This window comes from Drosophila navojoa, chromosome 5, assembly GCF_054131105.1.
Source record: "Drosophila navojoa isolate 15081-1374.11 chromosome 5, UAZ_NAV_1.0, whole genome shotgun sequence".
NCBI classification, from domain to species: Eukaryota; Metazoa; Arthropoda; class Insecta; order Diptera; family Drosophilidae; genus Drosophila; species Drosophila navojoa.
In genome coordinates, this window is record NC_142893.1 from 24492727 (window position 1) to 24513471 (window position 20745).

General features: G+C 42.4%; 5 protein-coding genes across 5 annotated transcripts; 1 reads left to right on the top strand and 4 right to left on the bottom strand.

Annotated features, from left to right (window-relative positions):
• Positions 1-226: 226 nt before the first annotated feature.
• Fmo-2 (Flavin-containing monooxygenase 2) lies at positions 227-3539 on the bottom strand. Its single transcript, XM_089261886.1, has 6 exons — positions 3364-3539; positions 3130-3292; positions 2873-3062; positions 2605-2776; positions 538-1076; positions 227-466 (listed from the first exon to the last, which is right to left on the bottom strand). The coding sequence occupies exons 1-6, from the start codon at positions 3410-3412 to the stop codon at positions 296-298; spliced, it is 1284 nt and encodes a 427-aa protein (XP_089118012.1). The 5' UTR covers positions 3413-3539; the 3' UTR covers positions 227-295.
• A 2341-nt stretch (positions 3540-5880) lies between these two features.
• Positions 5881-7236, bottom strand: wal (electron transfer flavoprotein subunit alpha wal). Its single transcript, XM_018106364.3, has 4 exons — positions 7158-7236; positions 7035-7100; positions 6804-6944; positions 5881-6732 (listed from the first exon to the last, which is right to left on the bottom strand). Exons 2-4 carry the CDS (start codon positions 7074-7076, stop codon positions 5923-5925), a joined length of 993 nt encoding a protein of 330 aa, XP_017961853.1. The 5' UTR covers positions 7077-7100; positions 7158-7236; the 3' UTR covers positions 5881-5922.
• A 57-nt stretch (positions 7237-7293) lies between these two features.
• Positions 7294-11026, top strand: LOC108654813 (uncharacterized). The gene is made up of 7 exons (XM_018106363.3): positions 7294-7461; positions 7536-7611; positions 8005-8127; positions 8179-8258; positions 8313-8359; positions 10040-10147; positions 10220-11026. Exons 1-7 carry the CDS (start codon positions 7439-7441, stop codon positions 10906-10908), a joined length of 1146 nt encoding a protein of 381 aa, XP_017961852.3. The 5' UTR covers positions 7294-7438; the 3' UTR covers positions 10909-11026.
• Positions 11027-11748: 722 nt separating this feature from the next.
• Positions 11749-14955, bottom strand: LOC108652912 (endoplasmic reticulum metallopeptidase 1; the record flags this gene model as incomplete). The annotated part of the gene is made up of 9 exons (XM_030388541.2): positions 11749-12019; positions 12075-12575; positions 12633-12779; positions 12844-13209; positions 13267-13650; positions 13705-13859; positions 13925-14045; positions 14104-14188; positions 14249-14955. Coding segments are annotated over 9 exons (2628 nt in total), but the record flags the coding sequence as incomplete, so codon positions are not given.
• Positions 14956-15727: 772 nt separating this feature from the next.
• LOC108652914 (endoplasmic reticulum metallopeptidase 1) lies at positions 15728-19097 on the bottom strand. Its single transcript, XM_018103110.3, has 10 exons — positions 18942-19097; positions 18198-18877; positions 18053-18137; positions 17873-17993; positions 17661-17815; positions 17222-17605; positions 16800-17165; positions 16599-16745; positions 16045-16542; positions 15728-15990 (listed from the first exon to the last, which is right to left on the bottom strand). Exons 1-10 carry the CDS (start codon positions 18960-18962, stop codon positions 15829-15831), a joined length of 2619 nt encoding a protein of 872 aa, XP_017958599.2. The 5' UTR covers positions 18963-19097; the 3' UTR covers positions 15728-15828.
• Between the last annotated feature and the right edge of the window lie 1648 nt (positions 19098-20745).

The following is a 20745-nucleotide window of genomic DNA, read 5'->3' on the forward strand; positions in this document are numbered from 1 at the left end:
TTGTTTTGGCATATGCATGTTATAATCAGAATCTGAAAGAAAAGTTAGTAAACAATTAAATTCCCGTATTTCTACGTAGGCTTTCGCCTATGTATGTATGTCTGTGAGTGTGTGTGTATTTCTTGGGTAAGCTGAAAGGCATAATGAATTATTGCAATATCAGTTGCTAGAAGGGTTCAGGGGGTCGTGTAGTCTCGACTAGAGCTTTCTTACTTGTTTATGTATTTATTTATTATTTTATAATTAAATGCAAAATAAACTAAATTACAAACATACAAAATACAATACAAGTTCGTCATAGAGCGCGCTTGGTAAAGTGCTCATCGTCTATAACCGTATACCGATTGTTGCGGTACGTGTCCAGCTCAAATATATATTTCTTGCCACAATCCTTCATTAGCTTTAAAATAACGGGTTTTATATTCTCAATGCCCGTCATATTGGCCAACTCGTTATAGTAATCGAACTATTGGAGATGTGAGATATTATTACATTTTATATGAGTATGTTTTGAGAAGTATCAATATTAATTCCTACCTGTCGTTCGCCCATTTGATGGGCCTTTTTACGATTGACAAAGCCGCAGTCCCAGCGCTCGCCCTGCTCCTTCTCCAGGTCGGCGATCATCTGCTCTTTTGTGGGCAGCTGGCGCTGTCCCGTGTAAAACTTGAGTGTGAAGCGCACCTGCATATCGAATATGTGCGTGGGTATCACATTAAAGGGTAGCCCAATGAACGACATTGTGGGGTTGTTGATGTTGATGCAGTGCTTCCACAGTGGCTGCACAAAGTTATCGATCACCTGAATGCCAACATCGGTGCTGAGACAGGGAAAACTATACTTATACCCGGTGCAGTAGACCACGTGATCGAAGCTCTCCTCGCTGCCATCCTTAAAAATGGCCCCATTTTTCGTTAGACGTTCTACGTCCGGCTTTTGCGTTACATTGCCCATAAAGCCGGTGTTGGGCGCGGTTGGGAGATGATGACTCAGGTACACATGCCTGGCCTCCTTGCGAATGTGATTTGTAATGTCCATGCCACTGGGACCGGCACCAATAATCAGCACACTCTGATCTATAGACATAAATAAATAAATTAAGGAATATAATTACATAATATATCTCGATAATAGTGGGTTTAAGCTTTACTATGCACTTTTTCAGAAAATTTTATAAATTTGAATGTGCTATGAAAGTGTCAAAACTTAAAATCTCTCGATGAGCAATAGGTTAATCCGTAGCCGCTATTTACTATAAATATGGCAAGTTAATAATAATTAAATACAATATTTTTAGACCACATAGATATAAAATAACTGCTTTACAGATATTATCTACTTCCATGAGTGAAAATGAATGAAAACAAGTAAGAAAGCTCTAGACTGCTCGACTAGGATATACCCTGAACCCTCCAATCTGATATTCTAATAATTCTGTACTTCTTTTATGCATATATACATACATACACATGCGTCCGCACGCACGCATAAGCCGCGCTCTGCTAACTGCGCAGTAGCACTGGCAGTAGGTAGCGACTGCGCTTGAATAATTTAATTTCTAGAAGTACGATCTTAATGAAACTTTCTGAACGTAATCATAATGTTCAAATGTATGTATGTACATTGCAAAGCACAAGACTCTAGTATTTGAAATGCATTTTATACAAATTGGGGGCGAAGGGGGCGTGGTATCCAAAATCTATAAATAAAAAATGTTTGTATTCATCATATGTATATACACAGTAAATCTGTTGTCTCCAGGTCTAATAGTATTCCAATGAGGCTGAAAAAACGAAATTAATTTTTTGATGATTCTCGATACACGAGTATGCACACAAAATTTCAGCTCTCTAGCTTTTGTATCTTCTGAGATCGACGCACTCATACAGACGGACGGACGGACAGATGGACAGGCGGACAGGGCTATATCGACTCAGCTCGTCGTCCTGATCAAGAATATGGGGTCTGCGATGATTCTTTCTGCCCGTCACATACTTTTACACAAAACCATTATACCCTGATTTTCTAATTTCCAATAAGTTCAGGGTATAAAAATGAAAAAATAATTATAATAAACGAAATATTTATACATATTAACACACATATATGTTACCTCGACATTACAGATTGAAAGTTGGTCACTTCACAGATAAACATTTCTGCTGTTATCACAACACGCACAGAAATAATGTTTGAATGATGACAAACATGTCAGAAGTTAGAGTATCATGATGATTATTCACAAAATGATTCTTTCTTGCTTGTTATTCGGTTATAAAATAGTTGAAGTAATTCCCGTTATATTTATATGTACATTCATAAATCTCTAGAAAAGCCTAGCTGAAGTGCTTCCCTTTTATCAGTTAGTGTATTTCCATGGGGCGTTATAAAACTATTCCACGATTAAAACCCCATCAGCCAAACATGCTGAGTGCTTGATAAGCGTTCACTCTTTATACTATAATATACAAATGGCAAAGACGAACTGTAACTAGGCTAAACGTTGACGGGAGTGACAGTTCATACGCTTATCTATCTATATCTTATCAAAATTCAGTCTATACAAACTATGCGCTGCCCTGTCTGATCTTCACATGGACTCACCTTTAAATTTCTCCGCCTTGCGATAGACATGACTGTGGATCTGCGGACCCTCAAACAGATCCATGCCCTCGATTGTGGGCATGTCCGGTTCCGTGTAGTGGCCATTGCAGACATAAATGAAATCGTAGTAAACCGGATCGCAAGTGTTGTTATTGTGATCCCAAACATAGACCTTTAAGAAGTGTCAGCATATGAGATCGATCGATTGATCGTTTAACAATGTTATGTGAATAAAAGTGACGCAATGAATCATGGCGTCAGCACTCACCTCCCAATCGTTTAATCTTGGACGCACCCTAATCACCTCGTGCTGCAGCTTGATGTGCGGTCGTAGGTTGAAGTGATCAGCATAGGAGTGCAGGAATTCCAGGACCTGCTGCGATGTGATGAACGAGTCTTCAATCTCTGTGGGATACGGGTAGTCCGGATAGCCCATGACTTCCTTGGGCAGATTTGTTCTGAAGATAGATTATAGACCTTACTTTAGACCAATCGCCATTGCTTTCTAGTTGATTGTTAACCTACCGCAAGCCCTCGTACATGCTGCTGTGAACCTCTTCGTGCTCGTCCTTGGGCAACTCGTCCGAGAATATCCAGGTGCCTCCGATTTCTGCACCTCGCTCGTACGCGACAGCCTCCAGACCCGCTTGCAGTGAGTTCTTCAAGGCGCTTAATCCAGCGGTGCCAGCTAGACATGTTCATAAATATTCCCCGATAAATTCAACTTGTTTTAAATACGTCTCTATAGCTATAATTTACCTCCAATCACGCACACGCGACGCATCTCCTGCATTGGCGTCTTGTTCATCTTTATGAGTTGTAGTATTCAACCTCTCCGTCGTTGTCTGCAAATCTTTTTTCGTATTTCCTATTTCGGCAGCCTCCGTCGACGCGTCTCTCCAGCTCGCTGACTGATAAGTGACTACGACAACTAGCTCATTCGATCAGCGTTTCCAGCATGTGCCCCAACGTTCACAGCTCGCGCTAGACGAATACCCTATGCGAAACGGATTTTGTGGGCATTCTTGTTAAGCCATGCATTTGGATACAGCCGAAAGGTCACTATGCTAACATCTAATTGAAATCAGTATTTGTATCTTGAATAAAAAAATATCTTAAAATACATCGCAGCTCTTATATGTAAATGAATCGAGTGTCGTATATTATCGCAGATTCTGAGTTTGAACCTCATTAGATATGTTGATACGTAAATGTTTTTGACATTATTATAGTTTTATTGATATTTTAAAAATAAAACCCTAAAATATAAATTTCTCTAATGGTTGAGAGATATAATATGGGAACACATTGTAGACATCTGTTTCCATAATTAGCTTGGCACCAATCTAGAGTGTCGCCTACTAGAGCAATATTTGATTTCCTGATAATACTATTTATTTTGTATAAATATATACTCAACAAGTAAGAAAACTCTAGCTCTAAAGGTGTAGAGGATATAATTAAATAACTAGCTTTCGATAAGGTTTATAATCGATAAGAAAATATCGGGAGTTGTTATCGATTTTGTGTGATAAACTCCATATGCGCGTGATATACACGAACCTAAGAAAACAAATTTTACGTCTCTAGCTCTTATATCTTCTAAAATCGACGCGTTCATACATACGGACGGACGGACAGACAGACGGACAGGACCAAATCGACTCAGCTCGTCAGGGTATAAAAAGTATTCGCATTGAAAATGCAAAATTGCAAAAGGCAATTGTTCTACGGTTTCATATGTAACAGATGCATGCACATGCTTATTTGTAGTGTATTGAAGAGTCGACTTGATTAAGCATTTCTGTATATATAAACTCAGTCACATAACAGTGGCGTACACAAAGGCATGTGCGTCGGCGTCGGCGTCGGCTTTGGCGTTAACGTTGTCGTCAGCGTCGGCGTCGGCGTGAATAAAAGCGCTGGCAGACAACAAGGTAATGAATGCAGTAGGAACTTTTGTGTTTCTATGCTTGTGCCCTGTGCGGCTTGATAAGACGGGACGCTAGGCTCGTCTCGGCTCGTTTTCTAGCAAATGCTTTAATCTTTCCCTTTCACTCGTTACCAAAGTTTCCGTTCGATTCTTTTTTGCAGCATGATTTTCTCCATTTGTCACAATTAAACGACAAAGAGGAGTATATGTACATTCATATATAGAAACACACAAAATAAATATTATATACATTTATAAATATATGGGACAAAATACATATATTTTACTGAATAGCTTGCACAAAGATTATGTCATATCAGTTTATTAACACAGTTAACTTGATTATCAGTTGAGTTGACAAACGCGTAAAATAAAGACAGATCTATTAAATCGTAGTTTTATGTGTATACACACACTCATATGCTATACATTTATAAACAATTCAAAGTATGTTGGGAATGCAAAAAGTGAAGTAAAACTCAATATACAATTTTGCACTAATAAAACGTTATAAATTTGTTGAAGGACACTCAAACTTAAGGAAATGATATAAGCAGCATTAGTTGTAAATCTAGGTACCGTATTACAATAATGTCTTAGATTAGGTAATTAGATTCTATATACTGCAAATAGGGATCTATTTTGGCGGTATTTGAATTCGGCATGATGAAAAACGTAGACTAAGATAAGCTGCGGGCGCAATCTTTTTTTTCGCATTTTGATTTGTTGGTTAGTTAAAAAACAATCAAAGATTGACCAACTTTAATTTTCTTATACATTAACAGTTATTGTTAACTCAATTTATAGAGATTAAGAAAAGGTTATCTTCTTCAGTTTCTGTTTCATAGTAAAATCTGTCGAAATGAACACACAGTAAATGCCAAAAATGAATGTTTCGGTCATTATCTACTATAAATAGTGTGAATGTATAAAAATAAATACATTATACATACAATATATTACTACTTTTATATCAAATCAAAAAAAAAAAAAAAAAAAATTTTATAAACACCTGTTGCCTAATCGCACAGTATATTTCTGCACATTAACATGGCAACAAGCATTCCTGCTGTTATCATAACATGAGGATACAGAAGAAGCACGCACACTGTTGATTCGACCTAAACAATGTCACAATTTCCCAAGATAAGAGCTTCCAGTTCTTGACCGCAGACACAACCGCAAACAAAAATCAAAAAACCTAAATATTTAGTCAGACATTCGGTTTAGTTTTTATTACACAATAAAAAAGGCAACAGAAAACAATTATGATAGTGCACAGCCGACGGACAGCGGACTCTAAGAAACTAGTTTCAAATAAATGCAACACATCAAAATCTACATTTGATAGAATCAATTAGCTTTATAGACTATAGGGCACTTTTTTACAATTTGCCAGTAAGCTCGGGCACAGCCTTGAACAAATCGGCCACCAGACCAATGTCGGCCACCTGGAAAATGGGCGCCTCGGGGTCTTTGTTGATTGCCACAATTGTCTTAGAGTCCTTCATGCCAGCCAAGTGCTGAATGGCTCCAGAGATGCCCACAGCTACGTACAGCTCAGGTGCCACAATCTTGCCAGTCTGTCCAATCTGTAAATCGTTGGGCACATAGCCAGCGTCGACAGCCGCACGAGAGGCGCCAACGGCAGCGCCAAACTTGTCGGCCAGGTCATACAGCAGCTTGAAGTTGTCCCCAGACTTCAGGCCACGTCCTCCAGAGATGATGACTTTGGCGCCCGTCAGCTCAGGCCGATCTGACTTGGTCAGTTCCTGCGAAACGAATTCGGACAGGCTGCTGGCGTAGTCGCCAGCTGGCGCCTGCTCCACAGCTCCGTTTCCGCCACTAGTGGCAGCTGGGGGGAAGTTCGTGCCACGCACTGTGATAACCTTCACTGGATCCTTAGACTTGAGCGTGAGGATGGCGTTGCCTGCATAAATGGTGCGCACAAAGGTGTCCTCAGACTTGACGTCTATAATCTCTGAAATAGGCGACACGTCCAGTTTGGCGGCAATACGTGGCAGAACATTCTTGCCAAAGGCTGAGGCGCCGGCTAAAATGTGGGTGAACTTGAATTGCGATTGGGCGGCCAGGACTAGGGGAGTCAAGGACTCAGGAGTGAAACCCTTGAATGCGGCATTTTCAGCGACCAAAACTTTAGTAACGCCCTCCACCTTGGCTACAGCTTCAGAGGCCTGAAATCAATGTCGAAATCGGATGATTATGCAAACCATCAGCAACAACAACAAGAATCACATCAGCTTACAGGTCCACATTTCGTGCCTGCTACCAGAACTGTGACGTCACCGCCGATCTTCTTGGCTGCCGTGATGGTGTTCAGTGTAAGAGGGTTGAGTGCTTCATTGTTATGCTCCGCCACGACCAAGGTGCTCTTGCAACGCTGCAACTTCAATAGAAAAATTGATTATTTAATTACATATAAAATTCTTAAGTGATCGTGCGCCATTTTATTTTGCCGATTCTTATCTACACTTACAAAGCTGCTGCGTACTAGATTGCGGGTGTTGTTAACAAACATGTTGCGTATTGCGAAGAATAAAAACTGTAAGAAGTATTTAGTTTAATTATAAACAATTAATGTTAATTGATTAGAAACTACCTGCCGCAGTATTAAACACAGAAAGTCCAAAAGTCGTTTTGCCAGCTGTTTGCGTTTGGCATTATTTAGTATATTCTCCTGCTGTTAACTATTAACAGCATAGCTGGCACAAAATTCGATCGCAGTGGCAACGCCATAGCGTCTGCTGTGAACGTAAGTATGTATGTCTAATTGCGTATACAAGTATTATTTTGTATATAGCACGCGGTAAAATTTGTAGAGAAATTGTATTATTTTTTTTGGATATGAACGTTGTATATTAATCAAAAGTAATTGCAAAAATGGGTAAAGCGATACCAGATCGGTATGTATATATAATTTGATAGTAATTTATGTGTAAACGGAAATATTGGCATTGTTTTTGTTTTGTTCTTGCAGCTGGCTTAATTATCGGCCCATTGGGGAACGTATCGCAGGAACGCGGTTCATTGCATTCAAAGTGCCGTTGCGTAAGGTGAGTGTGTGGCTGACCCCGCAAACCGGTTTACCGTTGTAGTCCCAGCCATTTGATTGATGCTGAAATGTCGACCACCGGGCCAGCTCTATAAATAAATAACAAAAGGGATCTGCCTTTTGTGCTCGATGCAATTATGCATAAAAGTGGCAACTCGTACAAGCCAGGTACAAGCAGTGCAAGGAGCAGCTGGACCCCACGCAAGCAGCATGAATATTAAATTAAATTGTTTTTTGCTTAATTAAATAACACTGTACAGGCGCTGATCCTTGCTCCTTGCACTTGCCCTTGCTTCTCCTTATAAATTGTACTGCCGACGGGCACTGCATAAATTGAGCAATTTCTGCATGTTTTTCGTATGCCTTGTATTTTCTCTGTTGTATTTCTTCGCAGAATATTAATGAGAGTGTGGACGACGAGCAACTTCGTCTGGCGCCACACTCGTTGCTGGAGTCGGTGCCAAATTTAGGACTGATCGTTGACCTGACCAACACGAATCGTTACTACAATCCACAGGCAAGTCTACTACTTTAACTGCACAGATAATGTCAATGGAACCTCTTGCAGACTTTCCTGGACCTGAATGTGGCGCACCAAAAACTCATGATACCTGGCCATCAGACTCCCACCAAGCAGCTGGCACAAAGGTATGCCAAGTCTACTATTATTTCAAACATCTCTTCAACTTGTTTCTCTTTCAGATTCTGCGAGTATGTGACTGACTTTCTGGATGCCAACCCGGATAATGGTAAGTGCTCGAATCGCTCACCCACGCATAGCTCGCTGTCGCTAGTGCCGTGGGAACGCTTTCCCCAATCATCTCAGCCATGCAGCATACAGATCTGTCAACACAATTAGAGCCTGAGATATACAAAGAAATCATATCAAAATCCAGTTGCCGTCCATGTGTACCATGCAATTACCTTGTGGCGGCGGCCGATGCCTATCAGTTGGCAAGCGCACAATAAACATACCCTTTACTTAAATAGCAATATGTAGTAGAAAATGGCGATGAACAAAAGAATCGCATGGAATTTCTTGTTAACCTTTAACTTGCACATGCGAGACGGTGGACGCGCCCACTCCAACTGTTAGAGTTAGTTCTCAGTCTCAGTTGCAAGTTCCAAGTGCCAGGCAAACAATTCACTTAAGCTAAGAAAACGTTGCTTATGCATCTCCCATGTGACTGACCCTGCAATACCCTGCTGTCAGCGTAGGAGATGTCAGCGACTCTGAATCGTAATCTGTGTCGTGTGAAAGTAGGGAATATAATTGTTCATTTGAAAACAGAGCAGAAAAAAAGAGACTTTCTACTCAGGCATATTACCAAATTCAGTAAGACCTTTAGTATTTACTTTTCTATGATATATCATATATATAATAGGTTTACATATATGTATTTGGCTGCTGGCTATTGCGATTCATGCAATTGTCAATAATTTGATTGCCAATTATCGTGTCTGCTTTATGTTAAAAGATAAGACAAGCACTAAAAACCATCCCAATAATAAATATCCCATTGACCATGTTAAAGCTGCGGTCAAAAACCAATGCCTAAACTCGAAGTAGCCGGTTGCTGTTAGCGGACAGTGGGACAAATAACTGCGGATGTGTACTGACATAAATACCCAGTTTGATCATACTAGATTTGGCAGCACGAATCGTTCCTTATGCTATCCCTCTCATTAAAACGTGAATGTTAACTTTATTATGACTCAGCCAGACAGAATTGCCCACAAGAGTTAGCGCATATATACATACATATGTGTATATTGCCTTGGCCAAGGTACACTTAAATACCATTGTGCCCCATATTGCGACAAGGATATTGTTTGTAAGCTCAGCCTAAATACATGACGTACAAGTGGCAGTTTCGACCGGCTGCGGTTGTAGTTGCTGCCAGAGCAGAGTAAAGCTGAGCTGAGTTGAGCACCCGCATAGCGCACCACCGCAAAACGACTTTTTTGATGCCCCTGCCGGCCCGACCGCCTAACAGAGCGACGGATCGACTGACCTGACATGTTTTTCTCTTTTGCTCGCATTAAATTTATTGCCAATGTTGTGCATATTGGCAAAGCGCGCTGTTTTCTAGATGTACCTCAGGTCGCCGCTGCAGCCGAATGAATCTGCTTTTATGCCAATTGCCCCAGCAAACACAGCCGAGTTGCAGTTGCAGCAAGCCGGTTTGCCAGAGCTCGGCGTGGGCGATGCGAGGCGCATTCCTGTGGCTGCCTCTCAAATGAGATCTACAGCATTGTGCGGCAGGTAAATGCTTTCTCCACTACTGAACCGAACCCGACCATCTAGCAAGCCCTTCTAGGCAGGAGGCTAACATGTATTGTATTTGATTTGTCATTGTTATTATTGTCATAGAAGCATTAATGTAACTCCAAAAGAAAAAACGTGATCTCTCAAATCCATTTTACAGACAAACTCATTGGCGTGCATTGCACACACGGCGTAAATCGTACCGGTTATTTGATCTGCTACTTTATGATCACCAAGATGAACATGTCGCCCAAGCTGGCTATACAGAGTGCGTAAATTAGCAGCCAAAAAAGAGGAGAGCTAAGCATCAGCCTCTATAATAATCCCTTTCGATCCGCAGCTTTTGCCGATGCACGTGGCCACAAAATTGAACGTGAAAACTATACCGAGTCGCTGCAGCACTTGACGTCTGAACAGGGACCCTGCAAGCCCAGCCACGCTGAGGGCGAACGCCGCTTCAGCCAATGGCAGGTGCGGGACGAGAGACAAGAGGAAGCGACAGTCAATTGGCGAGTCCGTCAGCAGGAGCACAACGCTTGGCAGCAGCAGCCGCCGTCGCTGCCGAGCCGTCAATGGCGGAATACCAATACTTATCATAGTCAAGAGCATGGCCCGCAACGTAGGCCGCTGAAACGGAAAATGCCGTGCTGGCGCCAGGCGGCGCACAGCGAGGAATCAGCTCCAGAGACTAGACGCTACAATGACTACCACTCGGATAATGCCCGTTATCAGCAGCAAAACCATTGGCGGTCAAGGCAGACTGCCGGCCATTGTCCCAGAGAGGAATATAGGCTCGCCTACAACAGCAGCAGCCGAAGCAGCAGCAGTTACAACAAAAGCAACAACAGCAGCAACTATCGCTGGAACAACTACAACAGCAGAGGCAACAACGATGACAACTACAGAAGGGGCACCCACAGCAGGAGCCGCAGGAGCAACAACCACACCAGCCACTACAATGAGCAGAACTATGGGCGAGACGAACGTCGCAGTAACTCAACTCGCTTTCGGTGCTTTGAAACGGACTGACCGGTTGCCCGCCTCCTGGCGACGCTACCTTGCAACGTTCATGTAATTAGTGCAATTTGATTCTGTGCTTTTTGCAAAAGTTTCGTTTCGTAATAAATTGCAGTCGTCTGTTGGCTAATTTGTTTGTAAATTATTGTCCATTAGGCAGCGGGCAGCGACGACAATTAAAATTCATTTTCGACATGACCAGAAGCCGCGGGTGCCGCCAGTTCAATCTGTAGGCAGTTAACAAGCTGCAGATCGCACACGGCAGATCGTGTGAAGATATGCTCCAAATTTGCATACGCTTTTATGACGGCCAGCCGAGCAGAGTCGCCAAGGCAGGCCAGACCTGGTCCGGGAAGATAAGCACAGAGCGAAGAGTGGCGTGCAATTCCTGGAAGTTAGTGCGTCGCCGGCGGCAAGCGGCTCCTGTGTCAAACAAATGTCAAAAGTTATGCGAGATGCGTGAGTAGCAACACACACACGCGCACACTGTAGGTTGCACAGTGGGTAACACATTGTATGTGTGTGCTCAAAATTTGAATAAAGCCCCACACAGCTGACAGGCAGCTAACAAGTCGTCAAACTAGTTCGGCTAAATACATTCATTCCAGCCTCACACAGCTCGGACTAAATGCCTGATGAGTTGCTCTAGTAAACCAGCTGGTTGATAATTTCTTGAATAATTTCTTGGGCAGCAGCTTTTGGCTTGATGCCTCGCTTGAATATTGTGTGTAGTAATTTCATTACCTTCAGTTACATAAATATCTGTTAATAAAACTGTGTAGCAGTTGAATTTGGAAGCCCGCTCTAGACACCACATTCAAAGCCAAAGAAAACCCGACTGGGACCTCGTCCTCTTCTTGCGTGTGCTCTAGAGCTCAGCTTCCTTTAGCGGTAGCTGTCTATGTATATTAGATTTAACTACATTTGAATGTAATTCATTTCGAGTGCTTCATTTAGATCACTAAAATATGTATCTGTCATACGATGAGGGCCAATCGACAAGTGCTGCGTACGAAGGAAATGAAGCTGCGAACTGCTCGGTGAGTGCATCTCGTTTAGTCTCCACATAATGGCCCGATATGCCCAACTGGAAGAGCGGTACCTCAAAATCCCCATTGGGTTTCTGCCGAAAGGATGTCATCAAATACTCTGGGAGTAATGCAATTATTGAAGCTTACCGAAATATCAAGACTGAAGTTTAGTGGCGACCGATCTGTGCCGTAGGTGAAATAGATGTGATAGGACAGCGGATAAGCGGGCGGGTTCTCCAGGTAAGTGCGATCGAAGGACCAGTTGCTGAGTGTTGCGAAGTCATCCTCGTAGGTCTGAATGAACAAACTCATGTGATCGGGGCCCTCTAACTTGAACTCGAATCGTGCCGTTGCATTGTTCTTCAGTACTTTTTTACTTAAGAGGGTCAGCTTTGCCTTGGCTGGAAGTTCAACCGGCTGTTCTCGTGGCAGCCATACACTCCCTAACCGATTGTCGACCCAGCGCTCGTCGTATAGTGGTACTCCACACATCATGTGCTTTTCGCAGTCGGATCTAATGCTTCTCGCATTTGTTATTGATTTCATTTTCATTGGCTTTGCTTCCCGTCGGTCCTGGAAACTAATCAGATAGCCCGACTCGTCTTTGCTGATGGAGCCGTCGTACTCGTAGAACACTCTGCGCACATGCTGAAAGTCGGCACATATTAAAGGACACTGTTCTGAGGGATAGATCTTTTAAAATACCTGAAATGATACTCGTTCACTACTCGCTCTAGGGCGATAGGGGAATCCGATGTGAGTGCTGCTTGCGAGGATCACTGTGATCACAGTGACTGTAAGGATGCTGAGGACTATCAGATAGGGACGCCGGAACATGTTGATCAGCGGGATCTACGTAAGTATATCCTTTGCTTTTTATATAAAGTACTACAAACGATCGTGTACGCTCGCTTACCAAGAACCCCCAAGCGAAAATAGTACCCAAAGCAGTCACGCCAGCGATGGCAAGATCCGGATTCATCGCGCTGCCCAAACGTCCACTCATCGGTATCAACACCACCAGCAGGAGATAGGTGCGGTAGGTGCAGTACAAGAAAGGTATTACCTGGCTAAATATTACGAGACCCGTCCAGTTATAGTCGCGATCGTGGAGTGTGGTCAGGAGATTTAGCGCCAAGGATATGGCATAGAAGCTATTCAAGATTGTGAAAATATAGGCGGACCGAAGCCCATAGGCGGTGAGTGCTATAGTCAGCATAGACAGCAGAATGGCCCAAGTGTGCAGAGCCAGTTGTAGGCGATACGGGAATGGTAGCTTGTCCTAGGGAATTCGAATGTTAAGTGGGCTTTTAAATGAAAATATTTTTGAAATACTTACATCCTTTTTCCATTGATAGTAAATTGTGATGGGAAGACTCAGTCCGATGAGCGCTGGACACACATAAAGACCGATCAGAAGGGAAAGAGAGCTGAAGTATGTCAGAGACAACCCGAAACTGTCGAACATATAAGCAATCAGAAGAGGCAGAGTTAGGCCTAATGCTAAAGCTATGATCTGAAGAATCAGTTGGTTTAGCACTCGCTGCAACACTTGACTGGCAGAGAGGGAAGAAATAGAGGACATTCGCCAAAGGGAGACAAAAACCAGGACTATGCCAACTACAGCAACGCAATTGTTTAATATTATGCCAGTATCCCCGGAGTAGCTGATGAGAAAGAGTCCCAGAAAGTCAAAGAAAACTGCGTGTCCTTGTTCGTAGGCCTAATATTCAGAAAATGATAATGAATTTTTTAATGTCAAGTGGCAGAGATTTACCTGCGGATTATGTAGTTCAGTTGCATTCGCCAAGCCTCGCACTAGACTCAATACGTTGTCGCCCGTGCTTTGCATAGAGCTTCGGGGAATCACATCGATTCGGTCATATTTAGTATGGTATATATAGCCATTGATGATCTGAGCTATATCCAAGCCTAGACACCCAACAAACTGATTAATCTTTTTCTGTAAGCAATCAACGAATTATCCAATTATCTACCTGGAATATTTCCGTGCTCAACAAAGGCGGTAAAGTCGGTGTCCGACGGTATCACACCCGATTGAAATATCTCCTCGCCCAAAGATGTGGCAAACGGATGCTTGGCATGCTTCTTGTAGTACTTGAAGATCGAAATTGATTCTATTAATTTATCTCGCGACTCATTCTCAGAAACTTACTTCGACAAGCCAGGGATTGGAGGGACCACTTTGAAATAGAATATCGCGTCCTCCGCTGCCTGCGGCGTCCAAATTGACAACAGCTCTGCAAAGGCGGTTCGTTAACACAGTTTTCGCTCATAATAAAAACATTTCCTATGCATACTTGCAGTGCGGTGCCCATTTGTGTTGGGTAATGAAGCCATGGGAGGCCTGGAATGCTGTTTCTTCGGCACCGTTGAAGAGGAAGACGACGGGATGCTCGAAGGATTGTGGAGTTGTGGCCAACACGCGCAACACCTCCAGCATGGTGGCCACCATGAAGCCATCGTCGCCCGCTCCCGGAGAAGTTGCGACTGTGTCGTAGTGACTGTTCACTAATAGGTACGAGTCACTTGTCGAACTCTTTGGGGTCAACTTAACAATAATATTCTTAACGCCCTGGTACATGTTGAGCATATGGGTGTATCTGAGAGCGCCCGAGGCACGCTGAATGTCCACTTCCATGGTGAAGTAGTCGTGCAGGAGAACTTTTCTTATCGCTGCCAGTTCATTCATAAGGAAAAGCACAGCTTCTTCCTCATTTGCATTGCTGCCCACCGTCCTGGGTCCTATGTTAACCAGATTGTTCAAAGTGTTGTATGCACGATCGCCAATGAATTCGCCCTTGAGATCATCTTCGATGGTCAGCGACGTGGACATGCGATAGAAGAGTGGCAAGACCACTGCGAAAAATAATAGCACCCAGAAGAGCAAGAAACCGGTGCCGAGGTACCATGGTGGTTTTGCATCATCTTTGATATCTCTTTCCTGTATTTTATTGGATACATCTAGGTTATCCTCCTCCGGAATCTGCGAATTTGTTATGTAAACTTAGCAAATCCAAAACATTTAATTTGCGCACTCGCATACCAGTGTAATCTCATCGCTCATTTTCGAAAACAGTTTTTTTTTTGTTTTGTTTTTTTCGTAGTGACTCTAGTTGGTTTTCGTTGGTCGACTAATATTTCGCCAAAAAATCGAACCTCCTTATATAGGGGTAGATAGAAAGTCATAAAAAATGGAAATAGAAATCCATATTTTTCAGAAATATATAATTTTATAACGCTAATGATTCAAAATATGTTTGATAACAATAAAAGCGCGGGCAGTTTCGTATCTATCAATAGGGGCTACAAATGAATAAGCAATATAAGCTATTAAAGGATCAACAGAATGTGATTAAAACGGACAATTTTATGTAAAGTACATATTTCGCATAGTTAACTTTTATTGTGATTTATTTCTACTGTGCATATCCAGAGAATAGTGGAACACCCCCTAGGTGACAAAAACTTTTTGAGCTGCCCTCGCTAAAAAGATTTACAATCGCCATTGAAGGAAGCACGCTTTTTAAGGCAGGCAGAGTCATTGTGAATTGTTGTTCGCACTCCATAAGATCATGTAGATAAGCCATAATCTACTGCCATAAAGTATAGGCCATAATCAGATTTAATCAGAGCTTTCAGATTGCCATTCTTCCCGATTTCGATTAGGCCATGTCTGTCTGGTGTAGCCCAATCAGTCACCATTCCACGAAAACAGGTTACCCCAGCGAGCTTATCTTTTTGCCTACTTGGTCGCGCGTGAGTCCTATCACTACGAATTTTTTATCCAATAGAACTTTATTACTATCTTAGATTCTTTATACATTATCTATACTAAACCGAAGGACAAACACGGCTGCTATGCTTTGTTGTGCGCGATTTAGAATATATATCTTGTGTATTGCGAGGGCCAATCGACTACTATGGCATACGAGGGAAACGTTGAGGCGAACTTGTTGCTGTGCTCATCCCCCTTATCGCCAATGTTAGATGCAGATATGCCCAGTTGGAACAGAGGCACGTCAAAGTTTCCGTTAGGCTTCTGAAATTGAAGAATATTGGAATGAAGTCGACTTTCTAAGCATTGAGTACTTACTGTAATATCCAAATAAAACTCAAGGGGTTCACTTCTGCCGTAGGTAATATATATGTGATAGGCGAGCGGAGAAGCTGGCTTTTGCTCCAGGTAGGTCTTGGAGAAGGACCAGTCGCTCACGGTGACAAAGTCATCTTCGTAGGTTTGAATAAACAAACTCAAATAGGGCGGTCCAGTTAGTCGAAAGCTGAACCGCATCGTCCTCTTGTCAGCCAAGACTGTTTTGCTGAGCAGCTCCAGACTTGTTGGTATTTTGGGTATGACGGGCTCCTTGCGGGGCAGCCAAATTCCTTGCAATCGGTTCTCAACCCAACGCTCATCAAATAAAGGCGCAGCGCACATCATATGATTTTTGCAATTTTCTGCCTGGCTTATTGCACCCGTGAAATTCACGCCGGAAAATGCTGACGTTTCACGTCTATCCTGTAAGTTGAATAAATAGCCGGACTCGTCGCTGATCACGGATCCATCGTAATCGTAGAAGGTTCTGCGCACATGCTATATTAGGAATATAATAATTATCAACTCATATCAATCAATATGTTAAGAAGTACCTGATAAAGAGCGCGAGCACTATGGGTCCTTGGGCGATAAGGGAAGCCCATTTCTGTGCCGCAGGCTAGGTAAATCGTAACGCCTGTAATCACAAGTAGGGTGAGCAACACCGACCCCGATCGTCGGAACGCATTGGTCAAGGGCAGCTGAAGAGACATGTTATAAGCTTTTGAGGAACTAGGGCTGGATAGAGAACTTACCAGAAAGCCAAAGGAGAAAATCGCACCCGCCGCTGCTAGAGCAGCAACGATCGTATCCGGATTGGACGCACTGCCAGAACGACCATTCATTGGCGTCAGCACCACGATGAATGTGTAGAAGAGGTAACTGCTATAAAGGAAAGGGATCACCTGACTAACAATGACCAGTCCACTCCAGGAGTAGCCGCGATCGTGGGAGGTACTCAATAGACTGATGGCCAACGATACAGCATAAAAGATGATCAAAATCGTGACGATATAGATGGAGCGCAGTCCATAAGCAGTAGCGGCAATGGCCAGAAGAGACAGTAGGATGGCCCAGCTATGCAGGGCCAGTTGAACGTGATAGCTGAAAGGCAATTTGCTCTAGAGCAGATAACATTGAGTCGATTGCTCGATCTAATGTAATCTCGTATACTCACATTCCCCTGTGTGTGATAGTACACAGTGATCGGAACACATAGCCCAATTAGTGCCGGGCAGACATACAAGCCAATCACAAGTGAAAGAGAGCTGAAGAAGGTGAGCGACAGTCCAAAGTTGTCGAGGATGTATGCCACAACTAGGGGCAGAGCCAAGGCTAGTACAAAAGCAATGATTTGAAGAATCAAGAGAATGATTAAACGCCGCCAAATCTGATTGCTGGGCAGCTGGGACACAGCGGACATGCGCCACGCAGATATGAAAACTAAAATAAGCGTGACTCCTGCTGCGCCGTAGTTCAGAATTTGGCCCGTTTCCTCCGAGTAGGTGATGAAAGCGAGGCCCAAAAAGTCGTAGTACACAGAATTTCCTCCTTGATACGCCTATAGTTGGATTGCTAAGAATCTGTTTTCAGGATAACACGTGCTCATAACCCACCTGTACATTGCGCAATTCAGGTGCATTAGCCAAGGCGCGCACCAGACTCAAAACATTGTCTCCCGTGTTCTGAATAGAGCCTCGAGGAATTACATCAATGCGATCGTACTTTGTATGATATATGTAACCGTTGATAGCTTGGCCAAGATCAACGCCTGCACAGTGAAAAGTCCATAGAATAGCAATAGATTTATATCTATATCTAGTTTTACCTGGAATCTGTCCGTATTGCGTAATAATGCGATAGTCTGTATCGGAAGGTATAAGTCCCATTTGAAAAAATTCCTCAGCCAAGGTTGTAGCAAAGGGATGCTTCGCACTCTTCTTGTAATACTGCGGATTATGACCAAGTTGAAATCGTACTTGGAACTATTTTCTCTTGCAGAACTTACATTGGCTAACCACGCATGAGAGGGGCCAGTTTGAAATAAAATTTCGCGTCCGCCACTTCCAGCGCTATCCAAATTGACAACAGCCCTGTAAATACAATTTCTAAATAGGATTTTCCTTTAAAATCGAAACAACTCGGATTCATACTTGCAGTTGGGTGCCCATTTGTGCTGGGTAATGAAGCCATGTGAGGCTTGCATGCCCATCTCCTCGTCTCCATTGAACAGGAAGACGACGGGATGCTCTAAGGATTGTGGCGTTGTGGCCATCACTCGCAGCACCTCCAACATAGTGGCGACCATGAAGCCATCGTCACCCGCTCCCGGAGAAGTTGCGACTGTGTCGTAGTGACTGTTCACCAGGAGGTACGACACACTTGATGAGTTCCTGGGGCTCAGTTTGACTACCACGTTCTGGACTCCTTGGTACATCTCAAGTAGGTTGTGATAGATGTGTGAGCCAGAGGTTTTATGTACGTCCACCTCTAAGGTAAAATAATCCTCAAGTAAATCCTTTTGGATCTTTGATATTTCATTTAGCAGAAATTCTACTGCTTCGAGCTCATTGGCATCGCTGCCAGCTACCCTAGTTCCAATGTTGACCAGATTGTTGAGGACGTCGTAGGCTCGATCCCCAATGAACTCTCCTTTATTATCATCCTCGATGGTCAGGGATGTTGGCAGGCGATAAAACAAAGGAATAACCACTGCAAAATACAATAGGACCCACAGCAGAAGGAATCCGCTTGCGAAATACCACGGTAGCTTTAATTTCGAATTGCACTCGATCCTCTCGCTCGCTGAGCCTTCGCCAGCCTCCTGCAATATCTGCGAATTATGTCCGTAAATTTATAGAGAGTTCCAAATCCATATTATTTCTGAATGTCTTTACAAGTCTATCCTTATCGCTCATATTTGATCGCCTGATTTTCTGCAGTTGTGTGTTCCATGGGCAACCAAGTGAAACTGGCTGTTTCGGAGGAATCGTTTGAACATTTTATAGAAGTCTAGAATGGTATCATAAAATCGCTGGTGCAATAAATAACCAATTTAGAATACATTAATTTATTAGGCCCATTTGTGTAGTTATTGCCGTCTTCTATCGGATGCCTCATTGCAAACAGTTATATTGTGCTAGATTCGGTGACTATCCAAAATATAGCATAGTCGTCCGTGTTGTGAAAAGAGTATATTGGTTTTGTGCCCAGCATGTTTGTAGTTCGAAAATTAGAATATATATTCGTATAGAGGAAGTATCAAAAGAATATTCTAGATAGATCTACACAGTTTATTATCCAACAAATTGGAGTAATAGATAGATATCTTATAAATTTAGAGCTATAAAGTTAAAATTCAATGGTTAGTTCACTTTGCTTTAGCTTCCTCTATAATTATGTATTTTGATATCATACACTATCGAAAATAAAGTTTTTGTATTTTTATTTCTTTTAAACGTATAAAATTCGAGACTACATAACACATATTTGGAGCCTTCTGCTAAGTAGATATATATCATAGGGTATTCATCAGCCGCCTAGGCTCCACTACGTTACTTATGAATTTGGTTGTTGTACGAAATTAAGAATTTGAAATCTATAGAGCAAACATTTGCTAAAATTTGCTTCATTATTTCTACGTTGTTTCTAAAAAGGCATTCATGAACGTTTTTCGTATCCAATGAGGGGGTTTTCAAAGCCAAATCTTATCAAATTTTTGTGTTGAGTTTTTGTTGTGCCCTATGATTAGATTGGCAGATAATCGCTTTGAAATGTTTACCCATTAAAATAAAATCAGTTAAGTGTAATTTAAGCTTCTAGGGCATTATGTGAATTGAATTGAGAATTTGATTTGGATTAATACAGTGAGTTCATTGCTCTGATTTTCTAATACTTTCAATAAAGTACTTAACAGATTCTGAATTGGTTGGCTTTTAGCTTTTAGTTGGGCACATAAGACTGAATTGTTAAATTTACCTATAAGATCGCTCGACCTGTACAGCTATAATCAGAAGAGATTAGAAGAATGCTCAGTATCGATTTAATAGATCTTCGAGATCTTTAACTATAACAGAAAACTACCATGAGATTGAAAATCCATCCAGAAACAAGTAAGAAAACTCTATTCGAAACATATTGACATAAGATCCCCTGAGTCCTTCGACCAACTGTTATTTTAATATGGTACGGACAGACGGACTGACAGACATACGGACGGATGAACGGATGGGCGAACAGGGTTAACTCAACTCAGTTCGTCTTCCTGATCAAGAATATATATAGTTTGGGTCTGCCACGAAAAAACATACCCTGATTTCTGGTTCTGGGTATGAAAACAGAATCACAAACAAAAACAGGAATATGCCAAATTATATATTTCTTTGAATCGTTATATAAAGTGTCTCACCTGGCATGTGCGATTGGTAGTCTGTCCTACCTGTCAAGCGGACGGCCTCCTGATCGTTTCATTATTTCGTCATGGTGGTCAAATGTCAACTTATTATCATAAATGTGGCTGCTGTCGCCGTTTCTCGGCTCGCTTATCGCAGTGCGATCTTATCTCGCGACGATCGTCAATTGCTGTTGTTGTGGCCGCAGGTCCTGCGACAGCGACAAATCGTTGGCCATTACAATTGGCAAGATCAAGAGCGAAAGAGAAAGAGAAAGAGAAGGAGAAGGAGAAGGAGAAGGAGAAGGAGA